Source organism: Budorcas taxicolor, chromosome 10, assembly GCF_023091745.1.
Source record: "Budorcas taxicolor isolate Tak-1 chromosome 10, Takin1.1, whole genome shotgun sequence".
NCBI lineage: Eukaryota > Metazoa > Chordata > Mammalia > Artiodactyla > Bovidae > Budorcas > Budorcas taxicolor.
Genome location: NC_068919.1, coordinates 4,329,446 through 4,352,817, shown reverse-complemented (window position 1 = coordinate 4,352,817; position 23,372 = coordinate 4,329,446). Strand labels below are relative to the sequence as shown.

Genomic DNA, 23,372 nt, shown 5'->3' with positions numbered 1-23,372 from the left:
CTCCATCCATGGAATTTTCCAGGCAAGAGTACTGGAGTGGGTTGCAATTTCCTTCTCCAGGGTAATCTTCCTGACCCAGGGATTGAACCCAGGTCTCCCACATTGCAGGCAGACGCTTTACCGTCTGAGCTACCAGGGAAGCCCAAAGTACCTATATCTATGAATATATCGATACCTATATATATAATATATATGTGACATGAATAAATTTAAGTATGACAGTGAAAGACAGTGAATTTTCCTGGCAGTTAGGGAACCGGGGGCGAGGAGAAATATTTTTGCCGAGTAAGAGTAGATACATGGACGGTGATATATCAACACTACCGCGCCACACAGCACGGCACAGCCCACCCCGCGACCCGGTCCCCACCCCCCGCCCCAGGCCCCCGCCCCTCGGCCCCCGGCCCCCGGCCCCCGCCCCTCGGCCCCCGGCCCCCGGCCCCCGCCCCTCGGCCCCCGGCCCCCGGCCCCCGGCCCCCGGCCCCCGGCCCCCGGCCCCCGGCCCTAGGCCCCGGGTCCCCGGCCCCCGCGCCCCGCCCCCGCCCCCGCCCCCGCGCCCCGCCCCCGCCCCAGTCCCCGCCCCGCCCCGGTTCCGGCCCCGCCCCGCGCTCCGCCCTCGCCCCGCGCCCCGGCCCCGCCCCGCCCCAGCCTCCGTCCCGCGCTCCGGCCCCGCCCCGCGCCCCGGCCCCGCCCCTGTCCCGCGCCCCGGCCCCGCCCCGCCCCAGCCTCCGTCCCGCGCTCCGGCCCCGCCCCGCGCCCCGGCCCCGCCCCTGTCCCGCGCCCCGGCCCCGCCCCGCCCCAGCCTCCGTCCCGCGCTCCGGCCCCGCCCTGCGCTCCGGCCCCGCCCCGCGCTCCGGCCCCGCCCTGGTTCCGAACCCGCCCCGCCTCGCCCCTCGGCCCGGCTCCGCCTCGCATCTCCGTCGCGCTCTGCATCCCTGTGGAGGAGCCCCGCCGCCCCGGCAGAGCCCGGATCTCCTCACGACCGAAGCCCGCCACTCCAGACCCGGGTGGCCGCCGCTGGAGCGCGCGGCGCGGCGTGAAAAGATGGCCGCCCTGACGACGGTCGTGGTGGCGGCGGCGGCCACCGCCGTAGCCGGGGCTGTGGCGGGGGCGGGCGCGGCCCCGGGAACCAGCGTGGGAGCCGCGGTGCCGCAACAGGTAAATAAATGGAGGAGGCAGAGGTGGGCCTGAGGGGGCTGCTGGCGCCGGAGGCGCGGGACGGGTCCCCGGCTGAACAGGTGTCCTCTGCAGCGCGGCCGGGAGGCGGGAGCCGCGGCCGTTAGCCTCCCTTCGCTCGGGGCCTGGCGCTTGCCAGCCTTGTGCTTTGTTCGCTCGTGCATTTTTAACTGCTGTTACGGAGCCCCCTCCCTGGTGGTTTGGGAGTGGAAGAAAGTCTGGGTGGAAACCCTGGCTCTGCCTCTGTGATAGGAACACACTTAACCTCTCGTGACTCCGTTTCTTCTCTAAGCGTTGGATCTGATCATACGCACCTTCCTGAACCCTGCACCTTGTCTGGGAAGCCCCTGGTACAGTGCTTGGTTGGAGAGAGAGTCAGTGCCCAGTGACTGATGGCTGCTCTATTATTGTGTCAGCGCTGGGAACACAAGGAGCAATCAAACTGGGATGGTCTCCGAGGCAGATGTGTTTCCAGAGATCTCCTTGGGACCCCTTTCTCTGCAGTAAGGATTAGGAGATTCCCGGAAGAGAATCGTTGGAGCCAGCAGCTCTTGTCAAAGATCTCGACTCCTCCGCATTCTCTCACAGCCCACACCCAAAGCACAGGCAATTCCTGTCTGCCCTACCTTCAGAATAAGTCAAGAATCCCACTTCAAGCACTACTACCCATGTCCACACCATCATTTCTCCCTTAGCAGAAACACTTTCTTAGTTGGTTTCTATTCATCCACTCTTGCCTTCCTGACATATTCACAACAACCAGACCGTTCAGGAATGACACTTGTCTGCCCAGATCCCTCAGAATGAAAGCAAACGTTTTCACCATGTTCCACACCTTAGACTCTACAGGGCCTCTGAGCTGCCCCCAAGATCTCCCTGTCACCTCATCTCCAGTCCCCTGCTCTGGGTCTGCTGCAGTCATACTGGCTTCCTGTGGTCCTTCAGACAGGCGAGCACACTCCTGCCTCAGGAGCTTTGCAATTGCTGTTCCCTCTGCTTGGAACGCTCTTCCTTCCTGGTCTCATGGCCAGCACCATCTCCACCTTCAGATATCTTTGTTCATATGCAGTCAGCTCAGTGGTTCTTTCTTTGACCTCCCCAAACTGAATCCCCTTACCTAGCACACCGTTCTCTTTTTAGGTTTTTTCTATATCCGACTGAAGCGACTTAGCAGCAGCAGCATAACACTTATTACCCTATAATATACTGCATATTTTATCTTCATTTTTTGTGTGTTGTCGTTCTCCTCTCCATCGAGGAATGTAGACCCTGCCCTCTATGAGGGAAGAAACTTTTGGAAATTTTATTCACTGTTACATCCCCAGCACCAGAAACTGTGCTGCTTTCGTCCAGAAACATAGTAGACACTCCCTGAATGTTTGTGGATTGGTCCAAACCTCAAGGAAGGCTGTTATGAGCTGAGGACAGCTTCCATCATTTTCTTCCTCTGAGGAGATACAATATCTTTACGTATTTCCAGAAATTCCACTTCATCCTGGTTTGCATTTCTCACAAGTTGCTTAATATTGTTACTGACGCACACTCCTGCCCCCTACAGTGGTTCTCAGAGGTTTGCCTTCCTCAGTGTTGGATCAGAATCACCCATGGAGCTGTTTCAACTGTCCCTTCAGCCCCTCACATTTAGCAGTGTCTGGAGACAGTTTGGGTTGTCACAACTGCAGGTAGACTGTGGAGAAGGCTGTGTGTGCTACTGGCATCTAGCCGGCACAGGCTGAGGGACAGTCCCCCACAACAAAAAGTCCCCTGGTTCAAAATATCAGTAGGGCTGAGGTTGAGACACCCAATTTTATATGCTCTCACCAATTTAGAGAAGGCAGAGCCTCATGGTAGTAGTAGCAAGGTAGAATTTCTCAAGGGTGTTTGGGTTTTAAAAAAGAAGTAGAATCTCTAGCAGATTGTGACTTTTGAGGAGTTTATGTGTTATCTTTCTTTGTACCCCCCCAACATATCACATACACACACACATATACACATATATATATACAAACGCATGCACATTATAGGCTCAGATTCTGTAGCCCAGCCCTGGACTTGAATACTTGTCATAGGAATTTGTGAATCTATGACCCTGACAGTGAAACAGCTAACGTGTTTCTGAGAAGAGATCATTTTCCTCGTGACAGCCTCATGATATTAGAGGTATCTGCCAAAATACTAAGGTTCCTAGATTAGCCTGCCCAGGCTTCCATGACAAAATACCACAGACTGAGTGATTTAGATTACAGAAATATATATATATATATATATTTTTTTTTTTTTACACTCTGGGAGGCTGCAAAGATCCAGCCGAGATCTTGTGCAAGATGAGGGAGCTGTCGGGGTTGGTTTTTGGCTTGTAAACAGTTGCCGTCTTGCTGTGTCCTCACATGGCCCTTTGTGTACATGCAGAGAGAGAGTTCTCTGGTGTTCCTCTTCTTAAAAGGACACCAGTCCTGATGGATTAGGACCCTATCCTTATGACTAATTTAACCTTAATTACTTCCTTAAAGGCACCACCTCCAAATCTAGGGCCTCCACATGTGAATTGGGGGAGTGGTAATTCAGTCTATAACAGTTCCCTTAAATTATTTTGGAACAATTATCTTTGAAGTTTTAGAACTATTTTATATTTTTATTTTATTTTATAGCCTCAAGAGAGTGTGAAATCTTCTCATTCATCATTAGGAAAAGTAATAATGTACCCTATCTATGTATTTTAATGTTTGTATATTATTTGTTCATAATTCCTCTCAGCCATTGCTTTTCAAGACCAAAGACTACAAATTTCTTGATTCTCCTCTTAGATGCCATCTCCCTCTTGATCTTTTTAGCACGTTTAATTTTGACTTTTTTGAAGTATCTCTGGCTGCATCACACGAGTGTATGTCCCGGTTTTGCTCCAGACTAGGGCTGTGTCCTCTGTTTGTCTCTAGTGCCCTCTCTGTGATGACCTGTATTTAATGGCATTCGGCTGACTGGAGTGGTCCTTCAGTAATAACCACATTACTTTTCTGACTTTACATAATTACTCAAAATGGATTTCCTCTAGAAGATCACACAAATGAATAGAGCTGTGTGTATATCCAGGTGTGGCAGAGTGAAGAATTCCCCACCCCTCCCATATACACCATTTTTTGTTCTTCTTTTGACATTTCCCTTAATGTTGTTAATACAACAAATACAAATAATACAGAATAAACACAAATAGGGGTGGGGGGATCCTTTGTTATTAATATATTTTTACAAGCAAGCCTGTCCCAGACAGCTGCTTGGACAGTCCATCTCTTCTCTACTCCATGTCAGTCAGTCATTTCCATCTGCCTCAGACACAGTGGATTGTAAGTCAGTGTGCATCCTCACTGTATCACTATGTTACCTCAAGGATAGTCACATCCTAACCCCCAACACCTGTGAACATGTGACCTCATGTGATAAAAGGAATTTTGCAAATATGATTAAGTTGAGGCTCTTGAGGCAGGGAGTTTATGTGGGATTATCTGGGTGGGCCAATGTATTCATGGCGAAGGAAATGGGAATCCACTCCAGTACTATTGCCTGGAAAATCCCATGGACAGAGGAGCCTGGTAGGCTACAGTTCATGAGGTCGCAAAGAGTCGGACACGACTGAGCAACTTCACTTTACTTTCCAATGTATTCACAAGAGTCCTTGTAAGAGGGAAGCAGGAGGATTAGAACCAAGAGGAGATGTAATAGTGAAAGCAAGAGGGCGATGCGATATGAGGAAGCGGCCATGAGCCAAGGAATGAAGGTGGCCACTAAAAGCTGAAAAAAGGTAAGGGAGTAAATTCTCTGGGTCTCCAAAAAGAATGCAGTCTTTTCAACACCTTAATTTTAGACTTGACCTCAAAAACAGTAAAAGAATAGCTTTGTGTTGTTTAAGTCTCTTGAGTTTGTGGTGAACTGATTATTTTGGAAAGTTTGTTGTAGTAGTGATAGGAAATGAATGCAACCAGAGAAAGCCTAAGAAGGCGTGAGCTCTCATCTTTGGCTGACCTTGAAACTGCAACAGGAAATGAAGGCTAAAGTGGAGTTGTAAACTGCTTGCCCCAGTACTGATGCCATGTTCCAGCTTGCACAAAGACCCTCTCAGCAAAGTGTGGGGACTTATAGGTTCAAGACATCTAAGAAAATCTTTGACCAACCAATCATTCACTGACAACTAAGCTAACAAAGCAGAGATTTCAGTGCCGCACAAACAAAGAATCCAGACTTTACTGAATTAGTTGAGAGAAATGACTGAAAAAAACCTAGCAACAACAGCAGACCTTGGAAAGAGGAAAAAAAATCTCATTTTTAGTGTTGCCACATTACATATTATTTAAAGTGTTGAGTTGCTGACAAATTATGAGATATGCAAAGAAATAAGAAAATATGGTCCACACACAGAAGAATTTTTAAAAAAAAGAATAATAAAAAGAAACTGTCCCTTAAGATGACCAAATGTTGGAGATACTAGACAAAGATTTTAAATTATTGATTTAAACATGTTCAAAAAGCTAAAGAGAACCAGCTCTAAAGAAATAAAAGTATGAGAATGGTATCTCACCAAATAGAAAATATCTATAAAAAGAGACTGGAAAAGGTGAGCTTTCAATCCAATCCCAAAGAAAGGCAATGCCAAAGAATGCTCAAGCTACTGCACAATTGTACTTATCTCACACACTAGCAAAGTAATGCTCAAAATTCTCTAAGCCAGGCTTCAACAGTATGTAAACCGTGAACTGCCAGGTGTTCAAGCTGGTTTTAGAAAAGGCAGAGGAACCAGAGATCAAATTGCCAACATCCACTGGATCATCAAAGAAGCAAGAGAGTTCCAGAAAAGCATCTATTTCTGCTTTATTGACTATGCCAAAGTCTTTGACTGTGTGAATCACAACACACTGTGGAAAATTCTCAAAGAGATGAGAATACCAGACTCCTGACCTGTCTCCTGAAAAATTTGTATGCAGTTCAGGAAGCAACAATTAGAACTGGACATGGAACAACAGACTGGTTCCAAATCGGGAAAGGAGTACATCAAGGCTGTATATTGTCACCCTGCTTATTTAACTTATATGCAGAGTACATTATGAGAAATGCTGGGCTAGATGAAGCACAAGTTGGAATCAAGATTGCTGGGAGAAATATCAATAACCTCAGATATGCAGATGACACCACCCTTATGACAGAAAATGAAGAAGAACTAAAGAGCCTCTTAAAGAAAGTGAAAGAGGAGAGTGAAAAGCTGGCTTAAAATTCAGCATTCAGAAAATGAAGATTATCGCATCTGGTCCCATCACTTCATGGCAAATAGATGGGGTAACAGAGACTTTTATTTTTGGGGGGCTCCAAAATCACTGCAGATGGTGACTGCAGCCATGAAATTAAAAGACGCTTGCTCGTTGGAAGAAAAGCTATGACCAACCTAGACAGCATATTCAAAAGCAGAGACATTACTTTGCCAACAAAGGTCCGTCTAGTCAAAGCTATTGTTCTTCTAGTAGTCATGTATGGATGTGAGAGTTGGACTATAGAGAAAGCTGAGCACCGAAGAATTGATGCTTTTGAACTGTGGTGTTGAAGAAGACTCTTAAGAGTCCCTTGGACAGCAAGGAGATACAGCCAGCCCATCCCAAAGGAAATCAGTCCTGAATATTCATTAGAAGGACTGATGCTGAAGCAGAAACTCCAATACTTTGGCTGCCTGATGCAAAGAACTGACTCATTTGAAAAGCTCTGATGCTGGGAAAGATTGAAGGCAGGAGGAGAAGGGGACAACAGAGGATGAGATGGTTAGATGACATTACCAACTCAATGGACATGAGTTTGAGTAAACTCTGGGAGTTGGTGATGGACAGGGAAGCCTGGCTTGCTGCAGTCCATGAGATGGCAAAGAGCCATACACGACTGAGCGACTGAACTGAACCGAACTGATAAAGAGAGAAGTTATAGCAAAAGAATGGAATAGAAAATTTGGAGCTAAAAAGTACAAAAATGCAAATGAAAAATTCACTAGAGAGACTCAACACTGTGTTTGGGCTGGCAGAAGAAGGTAGGTCAATTTAGATTATCCAGAATGGGGAATCTAAAGAAAGAAAGAATGAAGAAAAGTAAACAGAGTGTTAAAGACCTGTGAGACACCATCAGATGTCACAGCTAATCAGAGTCCCAGGAGAGAGGGAAAAGTGGGGAAAGAAATTTTGAAGAAACGATGGCTGTAGTATTGATCTACACATTACTGGAATTTAGTGAACTTCAAGATCCATACCTAGACATGTCATAATCAAACTGTAAAAAAGAGACAAAAAGAAAATTCTGAAAGTACCAACAAAGAAATCAGTTCAATACATATTAGGCATTCTCAATAAGATTAACAACTGATTCCTCAACAGAAACCTTGGACTTCAAAAGTATGGGATAATATGCATGCATGCTAAATTGTTTCAGTTGTGCCCAACCTTTTGCAACGCTATGGACTGTAGCCTACCAGGCTCCTTTGTCCATGGGATTCTCCAGGCAGGAATACTGCAGTGTGTTGTTGTGCCCTCTTCCAGGGGATCTTCCAGACCCAGGAAGCGAGTGTATGTCTATGTCTCCTGCATTGGCAGGTGGATTCTTTACCACTAGCCCCTCCTGGGAAGCCTCATGGGATAACAGACATAGTCAAAATGCTAAAAGAAAAGGACTGTTGACCAAGAATTCTGTGTCCAACAAAATAATTATCTAAAAATGAAGGAGGCTACATCAAACTGAAAAGATTCTGCACAGTAAAGGGAATATCAGCAAAATGAAAAGATGACCTACTGAATGGTAGAGAAACATTTGCAAATCATATTTTGGTAAGGACATATCTAAAAATGTAAATTCTTAAAACTCAAAAAGACACCCCAGTTTTTAAAATTGGAAAATGTATAAGTAGGTATTCCTTCAATGAAATAGCCAATAAGTACATGAAAAGATGCTCAGCATCATTAGTCATTATGGACTAATCAAAACCACTGTGAGATACTACTTCACATCCAGTAGGATGATTATAGTAAAAGAGACAGACAATAACAAATGTTGGTGAGGATGTGAAGAAACTGGAACTCCCGTAGCATGCTGATGGCAATGTGAAATTATATAATGATGCAGCCACTGTGGAAAACAGTTGGATAGCTCTTCAAAAGTTCAAAACTTCTGTGCTTCAAAGGATATTATCAGGAAAGTGAAAAGAACTCTGAATTGGGGAAAATATTTGCAGGTCAAACAAAATATGTTAGTCATGTGGACTATTACTTAAGCATGAAAAGGAATGAAGTACAGATTCATGGTACAATGTGAATGAATCTTTAAAATATTATACTCAGTGAAAGAAGCCAGACACAGAAGGTTGTATATTGTATGACCCTGTTCATGTTAATTGTTCAGAATAGGCAAATCCATAGAATCAGAACGTAGATTAGTGATTACCAGGAACTGGGCGGGAAAAGGGTATGGGAAGTGACTGCTTAATGAGTGTGAGCTTTCTTTTGGGTATAATGGAAATATTCGGGTACTAGGTAGTGTTGCGGAGAAGGCAGTGGCACCCCACTCCAGTGTTCTTGCCTGGAGAATCCCAGGGACAGAGGAGCCTGGTGGGCTGCCGTCTATGGGGTCGCACAGAGTCGGACACGATTGATGCGACTGAGCAGCAGTAGCAGCAGCAGATAGTGTTGATGATTGCATGACTTTGTGAATATAGTAAAAAACACTGAATTGTAAACTTTATGTGCACATTCTATGGTATGTGAAGTAAATCTCAATTTTAGAAGTAGTAACCTAAAATCATTACTTTATTCTTGTTTGCTCGTTCCTTGAAATTTGACGGCTTGGTTCCTTTATTATTATTTTTCTAATCTCTCAGGCTGTCAGCAGTTCCTCTTGGTTATGCCTCCAAGATGCATCTAGGCTCCTTACTTTTGGCCTCCACCATCACCCTGGTAGACCTGAATGCCATCATTCCTAGTCTTTGTTGCTGCTTCACTTGTCTCATTGATTCTCCTGCTTCCAGCCTTGCCTCGCCTCTTCCTCCACCTCCCTGAATTTGTTCTTTAAAAATTAGAAAGATTTTCTTTAAAAACTAAATGTATCGTGGCATTCTCCTACCCTAAACCCTTCAGTAAAATTCAGACTCCTGTAGTGACTTAAAATGCTGGTGTGATATGCCATTTGCCTGACTCTATACCTCAGCTCCTACAAAGCTCTGCACTTCACTCATCTTATGTCACAATTGCCTTTGCTCTGCTTGAACCAGCCAAGCTTTTTTCCTGCTGGAGGGCTTTTGGACACCCTGGTCCCTCTGCCTGGCACACCTTTCCTTGCAGCTTTTGGCCTGGCCGGCTCCATTCTTCCTTAAACATCATCCCCTCAAATAGACCTCTGTGGCCATTCTAACTGAAAAGAAAAAACAAAAAAACAATCCCTTGTCCCCTTTATCTTCATCTCAGCACTCTTTATTTCCTTAATAGCCCTTACAGTGTTGGGTTTTTTTAAAAAAATGTATTGCTTATTTACTCTTTTCTTAAGTCTGTTTTCCTCTCTAGATTTTAAGGCAGAGGCCCTATTATCATGGGGGCTTCTCCAGTGGCACTAGTGGTAAAGAACTCGCCTACCAATGCAGGAGACATAAGAAACGTGGGCTCGATTTCTCAATCTTCTGGGTTCAGAAGATCCCCTGGAGAAGGGCATGGCAACACACTCCAGTAGTCTTACCTGGAGAATCCCATGCACAGAGGAGCATGACGGGCTGTGGTCCCTAGGGTCACAAAGAGTTAGACACAACTGAAGCAACTTAGCATGCAGCGCACACATGTTACCGTGGACCATCTTTGTTTCCCTAGTGTCTAGGCCAGCACCTGTCACATCGTAAGTGTTCAATGCATATTGGTAAACGAATGAATGAAAGAGATTTTTCTAAAACTCCCTGAAGACTTTACATTTCTCACTAATTTAGCATTTTAAAACACATATTCCTTCTTCCACAAGCTGTATTTTTAAAAATTAAATAAGATTGGCCCCAAAATTATCCCCTGAGAAACTCCATTATTGATGTTTTATCTCTGAAAAAAGGGCTTCCCTGGTGGCTCAGACAGTAAAGAATCCACCTGCAATACAGGAGCCCTGGGTTCAGCCCCTCTGTTGGGAAGATGCCCTGGAGGAGGCATGGCAGCCCACTGCAGAATTCTTGCCTGGAGAATCCTCGTGAGCAGAGGAGCCTGGTGGGCTACAGTCCATGGGGTCGCAGAGTCGGACACCACTGAGCAACTAAGGACAGCACACACTCTGAAAAAAATTCCACGTTCATCTCCACCATTTTTATTATTGAGGATAAATTTGTTTTTGTTTTCTCTTCAGAATGATGGCTGTCTTGGTACTTCAGGTGGAATTCGTCCTTTTCAGCTTCAAAACTGGAAGCAGAAAGTTAATCGAACTAGGAAAGCAGAATTCATACGTACAGCTGAAAAATTTAAAAATCAGTAAGTATAAGAACAGTATCTTCAAGGAACATTATCATCATTTTATTATGAACAATATAAAGTTAATTCTCCCCCAGTCTGTCTAATCCCATACCAAAGACTAGTCACTAGTCTTTCAAATGTAAAACAAGGGACCAGTGAGAAATGTGAAATATACAAATGATAGTAAACTATTTAATATAAAGTTAATTTTAAGTAGAGTTCTTTAAATCTTAATTTCATTATTTTGAATCAGTGTATATCAAGGAGAATAAAAGATTTCTTTAGATCACATATATCAACTAACAGATTGAATACATTTTGACTTAGCAAAGTAAGCACTTGGTAAATATTTTTGAGTGAGTAATTTTAATGAAGAGTCCTACTGTACTCTTGAGTTTTTTTTTTTTAATTGGCCTTTTAATTGGTCTCCCTTCCTTGGTCTCTACCTCTTTCAGATCCACCCTGTACATTATGACTAGAAAAATTGAGAAGGTGGCATTTAAGTTTTAGTGTTTATGTATTTTTTCAATAACCAGTGATATTTACTGAATGTTCAACATTGTTAGTAGCACCATATGATTTAACAAATATAATGAGTAAAGGGAAAAGAACTAGAGCTCAGGCAGCTAACCCTCTCCTATAGCTGGAAGCTTTATAAAATACTGCTCTGAATTTATGCAGTATCAATTTGCTGAAGAACCAAGAGAAAAGGAGGCTTTTGTAAGAAATGATCTCTGGACCAGAATTAGTGGCAGTTGTCTGTTTAGAAATTCTACCAATAAATAGTATACTGTTTGAATTTTAACAAGTTATACCATAGTGCAGCCCTGTGAGACTGAATTCTGACTGTATTGGTTTAATTCTCATTTTTAATACTCAGAATTTGATAAACTACAGTTTTTTTTTAAATTTATAAAATGCATTATCTTAGATAGAATTGGACTCTAGGTTAAGATTTCTGGTTTATGTTTCTTTCTAGATAAGATAATCTGCCAGATGATTAATGTACATAAATATAGCAAGCCAGTTACATTATGCCAGTATAGATAGGTACCTTATCTGTGTATAGGTTTTATAACTCTGATTAGGCTTTCTTCATCTGTTATAAGGTTTTGGAAAAACTCATTGAAAGAGTATTAGAAAAATCCATTGAAATTGAATCCAACAATTCTCATTGAATATAGAGAAGAACACCATTTGTAATATTTTTACTTTCAGAATAGGTTATATATTCACATAATTCAAAAATTAATTCAAATCAAAGGATCCACAGTGGAAGGTCTTTATTTCACTTTTGACCCATATCACCCATTTCCCTTTTCCCCAAACAACCATTTTTAGTTTCTTATGTATCCTTCCACAGGTATTTTATGTGTTTTATTAAGGACATAAAAATGCATATTTAGATGGTTCCTTTTCTTTTTAAATAAATGGTAGTATACTATATACATTGTTGTGCATCTTGTTTTGTATTTTTAACTTAAGAGTATATCCTAGATACCAAGAAATTATTGATTTTGTTCAGGCATGATAATGGTGTTATAATTATACAAATCAAATACTCATAATCTCTAGAAATGCACACTGAAGTATGTTGGGGTGGAAGTACATAATGTAGTGGGTTTCCTTTAGAGTACTTAAGCAAAAAAGGAAGAGGAAAGATAAGAAAAGGAGATGAAAGAGAGGAAAAAGGCAGGTAAAATTGTTGAGTTAGAGTGATATGAGGTATATATCATACGAAACGATATGAGGGGAATCAGTTTACCAGTCTCTAGTATGTCTTAACATTTACATGTAAAACTTCTGTTAAAAAGGAGAGGATCTTGGCGATCTTTCCTATCGGTACATAGAACATGGTACTGCATTGTATCCTACTGTATGCATATACCATCACTTATTTAATCTGCCCCCTGGGGAATCCCAGGGATGGGGGAGCCTGGTGGGCTGCCGTCTACGGGGTCACACAGAGTCGGACACGACTGGAGTGACTTAGCAGCAGCAGCAGTGATAGACATTAGATTGCAGAAAACGTTAAGTTATAGTAGATAAATGCTTAATTAATTGGAGCCTCCATGGAGGTTCATATCATTTTGCACATCTATGAGTGTATCTTTAGGAAAAATTCCTACAAGTAGAAGTGCTGGATCAAAGGTATATGAATTTATGATTGTAATGAATAGTTTCTGATTATTCATGATTGTAATGAATAATGAATAATTTCTAAATTGTCGTTGATAGGCCATTTATGATTTCACCAACAATATATGAGAGGACCCATTTCCCCACAGTTTTATCATCAGAATATATTAAACTTGTGTGTTTTTTCCCACCAGTCTGATAGATATACCATGTTACCATGGTATAGTTTCAGTTTTCCTTTCTCATGTTACGAGAGAGGTTGAGCATCTCTTTTTCTTTGGCAGTTTATCTCCATTATACATTTTGAATACCTATATGGGTCAATATTGGAGAAGGCAATGGCACCCCACTCCAGTACTCTTGCCTGGAAAATCCCATGGATGGAGGAGCCTGGTAGGCTGCAGTCCATGGGGTTGCTAAGTTGGACATGACTGAGCGACTTCGCTTTCACCTTTCGCTTTCATGCATTGGAGAAGGAAATGGCAACCCACTCCAGTGTTCTTGCCTGGAGAATCCCAGGGATGGGGAAGCCTGGCAGGCTGCTGTCTGTGGGGTTGCACAGAGTCGGACACGACTGAAGTGACTTAGCAATAGCAATGGGTCAATATTTCAAATCCAGGAGTAACAAAGCATGACTGACTGTCATAGCATAGCCTGTGTCCATGATGGGCATTTCTGTCTGCTTGTAGTGCCTTTCCCCACCCCAGCCAGAGTCGAGACGGGCTGGCGCTCAGTGCAGGGCTGCAGGAGCTGCCCTCAGCTTGTTAGACTGACCTGCAGACCAAAGGCTTTTTGATGTCTCTGTTCTCCCCCTTCCTTCCTCCCAACACAGATTGAAGCTCTGACTCCCTCAGCCTTGGGGCAGCCAGGTAGGGCCTGTGGCATTCTCATCTATTTACCTCAGGGTGCCTTATATATTAAATTCTTTTCTTGGTGTGGCAAGCGAAAAAGATTGGGAAACTCTGCCTTATATAGTTGCCCCTCAGGATAGAGGAAAGGCAATCAGTGACTAGAGATACTCCACTACTCATTAAATTCAGGATTCGTGGAGACGTATTTATATTAATTTCCACCTTGTGGGAGAAAGAAAATAGATGTTGAGAAAATAAATTTCTTTGTCCAACCGACAAAGTTTCTTGATGGTAAACTGTTTCGTTTTACTCCAGGGTTCAAGCTAACATTAGAAGTCTTACTGGTAGAGGGAGTAAAGCCAAGGAGCAAGGGTGAGATGGAGCAGCTCTGAACTAAATGTACACCATATCCCGTAAAAACACTGAAATCCCTGCCTTCATAGATTGCTTGCCTTTTGAAGTTTTAGTTTTACTAGCATTAATAACTTGCATTTCTATAGTGCAGTTTGCTTCCCTGGTGGCTCAGATGGTAAAGAATCTGCCTGCAATGCCAGAGACCCAGGTTTGGTCTCTGGCTTGGGAAGATTCCCTGGAGAAGGGAATGGCAACCCACTCCAGTATTCTTGCCTGGAGAATTCCATGGACAGAGGGGAGCCTGGCAGGCTACAGTCTGTGGGGTCACAGAGTCGGACATGACTGAATAACTACTGTTTTGGTTCCATAGCCTTATTGATCCAAGTAATTTTATTTTGAATCCTTTGATGAATTAATACAAAGTACAGATTGTGAGTATATTCATATTTTAAACAATTAAAAATGTACTTAAATCATATTTGTACTGTTTGTTTCTTTCCCTAAAGGGTTATTAATCTAGAAAAAGACAAACACAGTCATTTCTACAACCAAAAAAGTGACTTCAGAATTGAACATAGTATGCTGGAAGAATTGGAAAATAAACTGATTAACAGCAGGAAAACAGAAAGTAAGTTGAGTTCATGATGAACAAAACCCATTGAGAGATATGAAGTCATAGTTTTGCCCTGTGCTTTGTCCTTGTGTATTGACAGTTACAGTCTCTATGAAGATACATTCTAGTGGGTGTAATGAGTTTATCTTTTAAGGATATGTATTTATTTGGGGGGGGGGCGGTCACTATTTAGTCTGGATATTTATACCTGGATTGTTATAACTGGATTGTTTCCTGTGTATATCTCATCTTAATAGGAAAAAGAGTTTTGTTTTCTGGTTGTCAAACCAGTTAATGATACTACATTATTTTAAAGGAAAGGAAGGGTGCCTTAAAGATCTGCATAGGCTGGGCTTGCGAAAGGGTCAGCAGGCCTTTAGCTGGAAATGTACTGTAGCCTTCCTTGGAAGAGGAACAGAAGAAACATAAAAAGACACAGCTGGCTCAAAGTCCAAATTCTTACTTTATGTATGTAAAATGTCCAGGTAGCTACAAGATTACTTACAGCCAGGCTTACACAGTGGTGTTTGGTGTAGGTTTTTCAACTGTTGTGCCAGCCAATAGGAGGAAAGGCCAGACTCAGAAGGATGTTCATTTAGAAGAAAGCAATACTAATGATCCACACAGTTTCCTGAATCTGTGTCCTGTCACAGAAAGCCTTTTCAGTTCAGTGATTCCAGGTAATCTACCAAGATAATGTAATTATGTTTAATTTTTTGCAAGGTTTGCGACAACGCTCTCGTATTTTGGTGTCAGGTTTTAAATAAAGCTTTGATTATGGGCAACAATTTAAAAAATAAAGGAAAACTGCTACTGGGTGTCTGATCTTAGCTCATCACCAGGATCCTATTGACTGAAACCCAGACTCAGTAAGCATCAACAGATTCAGAACCTGTATGACCGTTAAAGCGCTCAAGTCACATAGTTGCTTAAACCTGAGTTTACTTGTCTGTGATATATTAATAAAACCTGCCATTTCTACCATAGGAGAGCTGTCTGTGCATCTGATGAAATAGTATTGGGTAGGCTCAAAGCTTCGTTCAGGTTCTTCCAGAAGTTGTTATGGAAAAACCCAAATGAACCTTTTAGCCAACCTAATATATAAGGAAGTGTTCGAGACTGTACAGTGAATGTGTTCTACTGCTTGTTGTGGACATTAATAATTATTAACTGTACTCAATGTTGGCCTTAAAAAAGAATTTTACAAGAACACCTTGTTTCCTTGTAGAGTAGATTTTTTAAACTGTGAAGTCCTTATTTTATAGTAAAAACACGTCTTAACATTGATTAAAGGAAAAGTAATGGTTTTCAGGGGCTTCCCAGGTGGTGCTAGTGGTAAAGAACCTACCTGCCAATACAGGAGACATAAGAGATGTGGGTTTGATCCCTGGGTCAGAAAGATGCCCCTGGAGGAGGGTATGACAACCCACTCCAGTATTCTTGCTTGGAGAATCCCATGTATAGAGGAGCCTGGCAGGTTATGGTCCATAGGGTCGCAAAGAGTCACACACAACTGAATCAACTTAGCACAGCACAGCACAGCAATGGTTACCAACCAACTGAGCTTTATAAAATATTAAGACTTATTACACAGAGATTATACTGCTCATGAGACACCTTTATAGTTAATTAAAAGAAATTTTTAGTAAGTTTTTCCTTTCAGAATATAAGATTGCACTATTTTAAAAAGTCGTCTTTTGTCAGACAGTGGCAAGAATCATTCTCTCTCTTCTGTTGGAATGATGAGACCTAACATAAATGCCAGATTTCCAGTTCTCCTCTTTGATTCATAGAAGAATCTGAGCATCCCTTGTTTAATATTAATGTTTCTTAATATCACTCAGTTCTTGTACAGACAAAAAGGCTGATCTTTCTGTCTCTCCATCATGCCGTTGAGTATCTCCATTCTGTGCATTTTAAGTCACTTGATTTTCTCCCTTTTAAAGCACTTTATTTTTATTTTCTAATTTCCCTTTGTCTACAATTTTGCTTCTCTTTATTCATACTTTGTGTTTATCTTATCTTGGAGAAGAAGGAATGCATTGCATTAATATCAGAATATAGAAATTTCCCTTTCACATGTTTCAGCTCAGAAGCATTAAATAGCTATACTTTACCTCAAATATTATGTCACATTTTAGCATGTATTTATGTAATGTTGTACTTGAATGCTTTGCCTATTTAGTGCAGAATGTCAGTTCCAAATGAATTAATAAAAGATAATTTTCCCTATAGTGGTATCATTGTAGCTATTCAAACTATGGCCAATATAAAACAACAGAAAACACTTCCCTGATTACTAGGGAAGTTTCTTGACCTAAAATTCCAAAAATGAGTAAGACCTTATAAAATACATTGGGTAAAGTTTCTACTTGCATAGCACTCTGGAATTTTAATAAAAAATGGAAAAATCCAAAGTCATATATGCATATTTGGGTTTGTTTTGAATATCAGCACTGGCTTCCAGCCTAAAGATAAACTTTAAAAAAAATAACTGTTTTTAAGGACTTTTGAACAGAGCCTTTTGGTGTTTCATGTTCATTTGTGGAAGAGTTGCAAAAAAAAGGGGGGGAGGTACATAAGCAAAATACCCAAAGATGATGATCAGATATTAGTATATGAATATGTATACAAATATGAATATTCGACTTTATCCTAGGAATTTAAGTAAATGTTACAGTAAGGCCACTACTTCAGAAGGGAAGTATGAAAGAAGAATCCAGTCTTCCTGCTGATGATACAGAATGTCTGAAAATGGCTTTGAGACGCTTTGCTCTTCAGGCTTTTATTGTGGGCCTAGCACCTTACTTTAGACTGGTCCTTTGGCTGCACTTGGCAACCTGTAGCATAGCAATAGCAGTGTGAGTCTCTCAGACGTGTCTGACTCTGCAACCCCACAAACTGTAGCCCACCAGGCTCCTCTGTCTATGGGATTTTCCAGGCAAGAATACTAGAGTGGATTGCCATCCCCTTCTCCAGAGGATCTTCCTGACCCAGAGATTGAACCCAGGTCTCCTGCATTGCAGGCAGACTCTTTACCATCTGAGCTACAGGGAAACCTATAGCATAGACACCCGTAAATGGCACCTGAGATGTCTCCTCAAGGCCATGACTGTGATACCAGTGGGTGTCACCAGCCCGTCTTAGATGGTGTGGTTAGATACAGTTAATTCTCACTGGGCAGTTTGTCAGTCTTCATAGCATCAGTATTGGCAATACAGTTTTAATATTCTAACAATAATTGAGATCAACTCTATGTCCATAAATTATAGCAAAAAGGAAAAAACCGTTAAAGAATAAAACATGACTAAAATTATGCTGCTGATCCATGTATTGGAGTGTCCAAAAACTCAGTCTCCAGAGTTAAAAAAATATTTTTAAGGACATTTCCCTGGCACAGGTTATAATAAGACTTAACCTATTGTGCCTTAAAATATTAGACAAAATTAGATGCTTTCTTTAGAGCAAGAGTTGGTTCAGGCTATTTTAACACTCATAAACCTTTTGTTCTTTAATTGTTCTTTAATTGTTCTTCAGTAATTTACCAGGTGAAGGAGATCAGTCTTGTGTGAAGAACCCTGAATTGGTGACCGTATTTGTCATAGACGTATCTTAAAGTACATCCTTCTTTCCTCAATCAGCTCAGTTCCCTTCAGTCGCTCAGTCGTGCCCGACTCTTTGCGACCCCATGAATCGCAGCACGCCAGGCCTCCCTGTCCATCACCAACTCCCGGAGTCTACCCAAATTCACGTCCATCAAGTCGGTGATGCCATCCAGCCATCTCATCCTCTGTCGTCCCCTTCTCCTCCTGCCCCCAATCCCTCCCAGCATCACAGTCTTTTCCAGTGAGTCAACTCTTTGCATGAGGTTGCCAAGGTATTGGAGTTTCAGCTTCAGCATCAGTCCTTCCAATGAACATGGAGGACTGATCTCCTTTAGGATGGACTGGTTGGATCTCCTTGCAGTCCAAGGGACTCTCAAGAGTCTTCTCCAACACCACAGTTCAAACGCATCAATTCTTTGGCGCTCAACTTTCTTCACAGTCCAACTCTCACATCCATACATGACCACTGGAAAAACCATAGACTTGACTAGACAGACCTTTGTCGGCAAAGTAATGTCTCTGCTTTTGAATATGCTATCTAGGTTGGTCATAACTTTTCTTCCAAGGAGTAAGCATCTTTTAATTTCATGGCTGCAGTCACCATCTGCAATGATTTTGGAGCCCAAAAACATAAAGTCTGACACTGTTTCCACTGTTTCCCCATCTATTTCCCACGAAGTGATGGGACCAGATGCCATGATCTTCATTTTCTGAATGTGGAGCAGTAAGCCAACTTTTTCGCTCTCCTCTTTCACTTTCATCAAGAGGCTCTTTAGTTCCTTTTCACTTTCTGCCATAAGGGTGGTGTCATCTGCATATCTGAGGTTATTGATATTTCTCCCAGCAATCTTGATTCCAGCTTGTGTTTCTTCCAGCCCAGCATTTCTCATGATATACTCTGTATATAAGTTAAATAAGCAGGGTGACAGTATACAGCCTTGACGTACTCCTTTTCCTATTTGGAACCAGTCTGTTGTTTCATGTCCAGTTCTAACTGTTGCTTCCTGACCTGCATACAGGTTTCTCAAGAGGCAGGTCCAGTGGTCTGGTATTCCCATCTCTTTCAGAATTTTCCACAGTTTATTGTGATCGACACAGTCAAAGGCTTTGGCATAGTCAATAAAGCAGAAATAGATGTTTTTCTGGAACTCTCTTGCTTTTTCCATGATCCAGCGGATGTTGGCAATTTGATCTGTGGTTCCTCTGCCTTTTCTAAAACCAGATTGAACTTCTGGAAGTTCACAGTTCATGTATTGCTGAAGCCTGGCTTGGAGAATTTTGAGCATTACTTTACTAGCATGTGAGATGAGTGCAATTGTGCAGTAGTTTGAGCATTCTTTGGCATTGCCTTTCTTTGGGATTAGAATGAAAACTGACCTTTTCCAGTCCTGTGGCCACTGCTGAGTTTTCCGAATTTGCTGGCATATTGAGGGCAGCACTTTCACAGCATCATCTTTGATTTGAAATAGCTCAACTGGAATTCCATCACCTCCACTAGCTTTGTTCGTAGAGATGCTTTCTAAGGCCTACTTGACTTCACATTCCAAGATGTCTGGCTCTAGGTGAGTGATCACACCATTATGATTATCTTGGTCATGAAGATCTTTTTTATACAGTTTTTCTGTGTATTCCTGCCACCTCTTCTTAATATCTTCTGCTTCTGTTAGGTCCATACCATTTCTGTCCTTTATCGAGCCCATCTTTGCATGAAATGTTCCCTTGGTATCTCTAATTTTCTTGAAGAGATCTCTAGTCTTTCCCCTTCTGTTGTTTTCCTCTGTTGCTTTGCAGTGATCGCTGAGGAAAGCTTTCTTATCTCTCCTTGCTATTCTTTGGAACTCTGAATTCAGATGCTTATATCTTTCCTTTTCTTCTTTGCTTTTCACTTCTCTTCTTTTCACAGCTATTTGTAAGGCCTCCTCTGACAGCCATTTTGCTTTTTTGTATTTCTTTTCCATGGGGATGGTCTTGATCCCTGTCTCCTGTACAGTGTCATAAACCTCCGTCCATAGTTCTTCAGACACTCTATCAGATCTAGGCCCTTAAATCTATTTCTCACTTCCACTGTATAATCATAAGGGATTTGATTTAGGTCATACCTGAATGGTCTAGTGGTTTTCCCTACTTTCTTCAATTTAAGTCTGAATTTGGCAATAAGGAGTTCATGATGTGAGCCACAGTCAGCTCCCAGTCTTGTTTTTGCTGACTGTATAGAGCTTTTCCATCTTTGGCTGCAAAGAATATAATCAATCTGATTTTGGTGATGACCATCTGGTGATGTCCTTCTTCCTTACAGGAGCAAAAATCCAGCAACAATTGGCCAAAATATACAACAATGTAAAGAAACTTCAGCATCAGTTAAAAGATGCAAAGCCTACACCTGATTGTAAGTAAATTTACATTTTCAATTTTTTTAATGTATTAGTTTTTTCTATTGTTCCTTAGAAAAATATATATTTTTAAATAAATTTTTCTATTTGGCATTAATGTAGGAGCTAAACCCTACTTTTCGTTAGAGATTTATAAGGAAACATTGGAAAACTAATATCTGCTGTTTATATATTTTTTAGTCTTTAAAATGCTATTAAATGCTTACAAATTATGAAGTAGAACAAATATTAATGTCATATATAGGATGAATAGGGCTTCCCAGGTGGCACTAGTGGTAAAGAACCCGCCTGCCAATACAGGAGACATAAGAGATACAGGTTTGATCCCTGAATGGAGAAGATCCCTTGGGAGAGGGTATGGCAACCCACTCCAGTATTCTTGCCTGGAGTATGCCATGGACAGAGGAGCCTGGTGGACTAGAGTCCCTGCAGTTGCACAGAGTCAGACACGACTGAGGGACTTAGCAGCAGCAGCAGCTTCAGGTGAGGAATCTGTGGTATGCAAAGATTCAGGTTCAGGTGATAAAGAGGAAAAGATTCTTGATTCTTTGCCTACTGTTCCATCATTTGCTAATTGAAATTACTGCCTTTCAGAGGCATTTCAAATACCTGAGGGAATGGCTAAGTAGTATTTGGGCAAATTGTAGTCATTTGTGAAAGACAAAGTAGTGTCCTTACCTCTTTCCTTATACCAACATTCATTCCTGAGAGATCAAAGCAGTACAGTCAAGTGCTCAAAGCAGTAAAGTGCTCAAGATGTGTGGGCTTAAGAATCAGGCACATGCTGGGTCAAATCCTTGAAGTGTCCGGTAAGTGGCTTTAGGCAAGTTACTCAATCTGTTTGAGCTCTCACTTACTGAGCTCTGAAATGGAGACAATCATACAGCCTGACTCAGAGTTGTGGGAATGAAGTGAGACTGCACGTAGAGTGCTTATGCACTGCTTATAGCATAATCACTAGAAATAGTGAATATCCGAAACCATTAAAAATATTAGAAAAGAACATGGATTACTGTTTTTATGATTATATTATAATTTATAAGAATGACAAAAGTCAGAAGTCATAAAGAAAAAAGTGGACATAATTGACTATTCGAAAATACCGCAAACCTATCAAAAAAGTTGAAATACAAATTAGGATAATATTAGCAATACATATATAACTTAAAAAGCTAATATCCATAATGTGTAAAGAGTGTCTACAAATTCGAGCAACAAAGGTAACAGATCAAGAGAATGGGCAAAGATTATAAGTTGCATATTATAGCCAAAGAAACACAAAACACATGTGGAGAAGTGCTCAGGCTTAGTAATTATTATAAAAATGTCAGTTAAGTCAATGATAATAAATTTTTGGTTATTTTGGAAATGGCTGGAATTGCATGAGACGGAGCACTCTCAGGAGCTGTAAATAGCTCGAGCCTCTTTGAAGGACAATGTGACAGTATTTTACATACTGTAAAGTGGGCATACTTTTTATAGCAATCAGTTATCCTCTAAAAATACTTACTTGGGGGGAGGGATAGATTGGGAGTTGGGCATTGACATGTACGTACTGCAAAATAAATAGGCAACAGGGACCTATTGTATAGCACAGGGAACTCTGCTTGATATTATATAATAACCTGAACATGAAAAGAATTTGAAAAAGAATGAGGTGAGGTGAGGTGAAGTCGCTCAGTCGTGTCCGACTCTTTGCGACCCCTTGGACTGTAACCTACTAGGCTTCTCTGTCCATGGGATTCTCCAGGCAAGAATGCTGGAGTGGGTTGCCATTTCCTTCTCCAGGGGATCTTCCCGACCCAGGGATCGAAGCCGGGTCTCCCGCATTGGAGGCAGCCGCTTTAACCTCTGAGCCACCAGGGAGGCCCCGAGAAAGAATAGATGCATGCATATTTGTAACGGAATCACTTTGTTGTACACCTGAAAGCAGCACAATAGTGTTAGTCGATGATAGTCTAATATAAAATGAAAGTCAAAAAATAAAACAAAAACACTTATTTGAGCACCCAAAAATATGCAAAGATAGTTACTATAGCATTGCATCTATTGAAAGGTTCATCAGTTGGAGAATTAATGATTTAGGGTAGCATTAGACAACAAAAGGCCATGTAGCCATACAAAGAGTGAAGTACCATATGTATGTTGATATGGAAAGTTAATTACAACATATTGTTAAAGAAAAAGTACAAGTCAGAGAAAACATATGTGATATAGAAGTTTTTTGGAAAAAAATAATATTTAAGGTATGTATGCTTAAGAAAAAATCTGAGATAAAATCTCAATCATAAAAATTTACTTTTTAAAAGAACATTTTTTTCTTATCTTTTAGGCTGAGAAATGTTTTTTAATTACGAGAACATTCTAATTTTCTACCTAATTTTTACTTCTTAGTCATAATAAAATATGACATAATTTTTCCCTTTTTTTTTTTTTACAGTTGTTGAAAAGCTCAGAGAAATGATGGAGGAAATTGAAAATGCAATTAACACTTTTAAGGAAGAGCAGAGGTGGATGTATGTTTTAAACACATTTTAATTTAAAATTATTTACCTTTATTTTTCAATAACTCTTTACTAGGTAGTTGTATGTAAACTATTTTATTGTTACAAATTTAATACTAGTCTTACACAAAAGCAATATAATACCTCTCTTTTGCTTTAGGTTTTAGACTGCTTTTCATGTTTAAAGTGAATTTTCATTTATATTTGGAGTCTATAAACTCTCAAGAGTTTGAAAGATTGTTTTTTCCTCTGAGGAAACTC

At 41.3% G+C, this 23,372-nt stretch overlaps 1 protein-coding gene across 1 annotated transcript in view; it reads left to right on the top strand.

Moving 5' to 3' along the window:
* The first annotated feature begins 1,044 nt into the window (after positions 1 to 1,044).
* The window catches only part of CCDC112 (coiled-coil domain containing 112), a 30,364-nt gene continuing 8,036 nt past the window's right edge, over positions 1,045 to 23,372 (top strand). The window contains exons 1-5 of the mRNA XM_052646949.1: positions 1,045 to 1,158; positions 10,552 to 10,673; positions 14,506 to 14,627; positions 20,514 to 20,603; positions 23,048 to 23,123. Of these exons, the coding sequence (XP_052502909.1) occupies positions 1,045 to 1,158; positions 10,552 to 10,673; positions 14,506 to 14,627; positions 20,514 to 20,603; positions 23,048 to 23,123 (524 nt within the window). The remainder of the gene's footprint in view (positions 1,159 to 10,551; positions 10,674 to 14,505; positions 14,628 to 20,513; positions 20,604 to 23,047; positions 23,124 to 23,372) is intronic.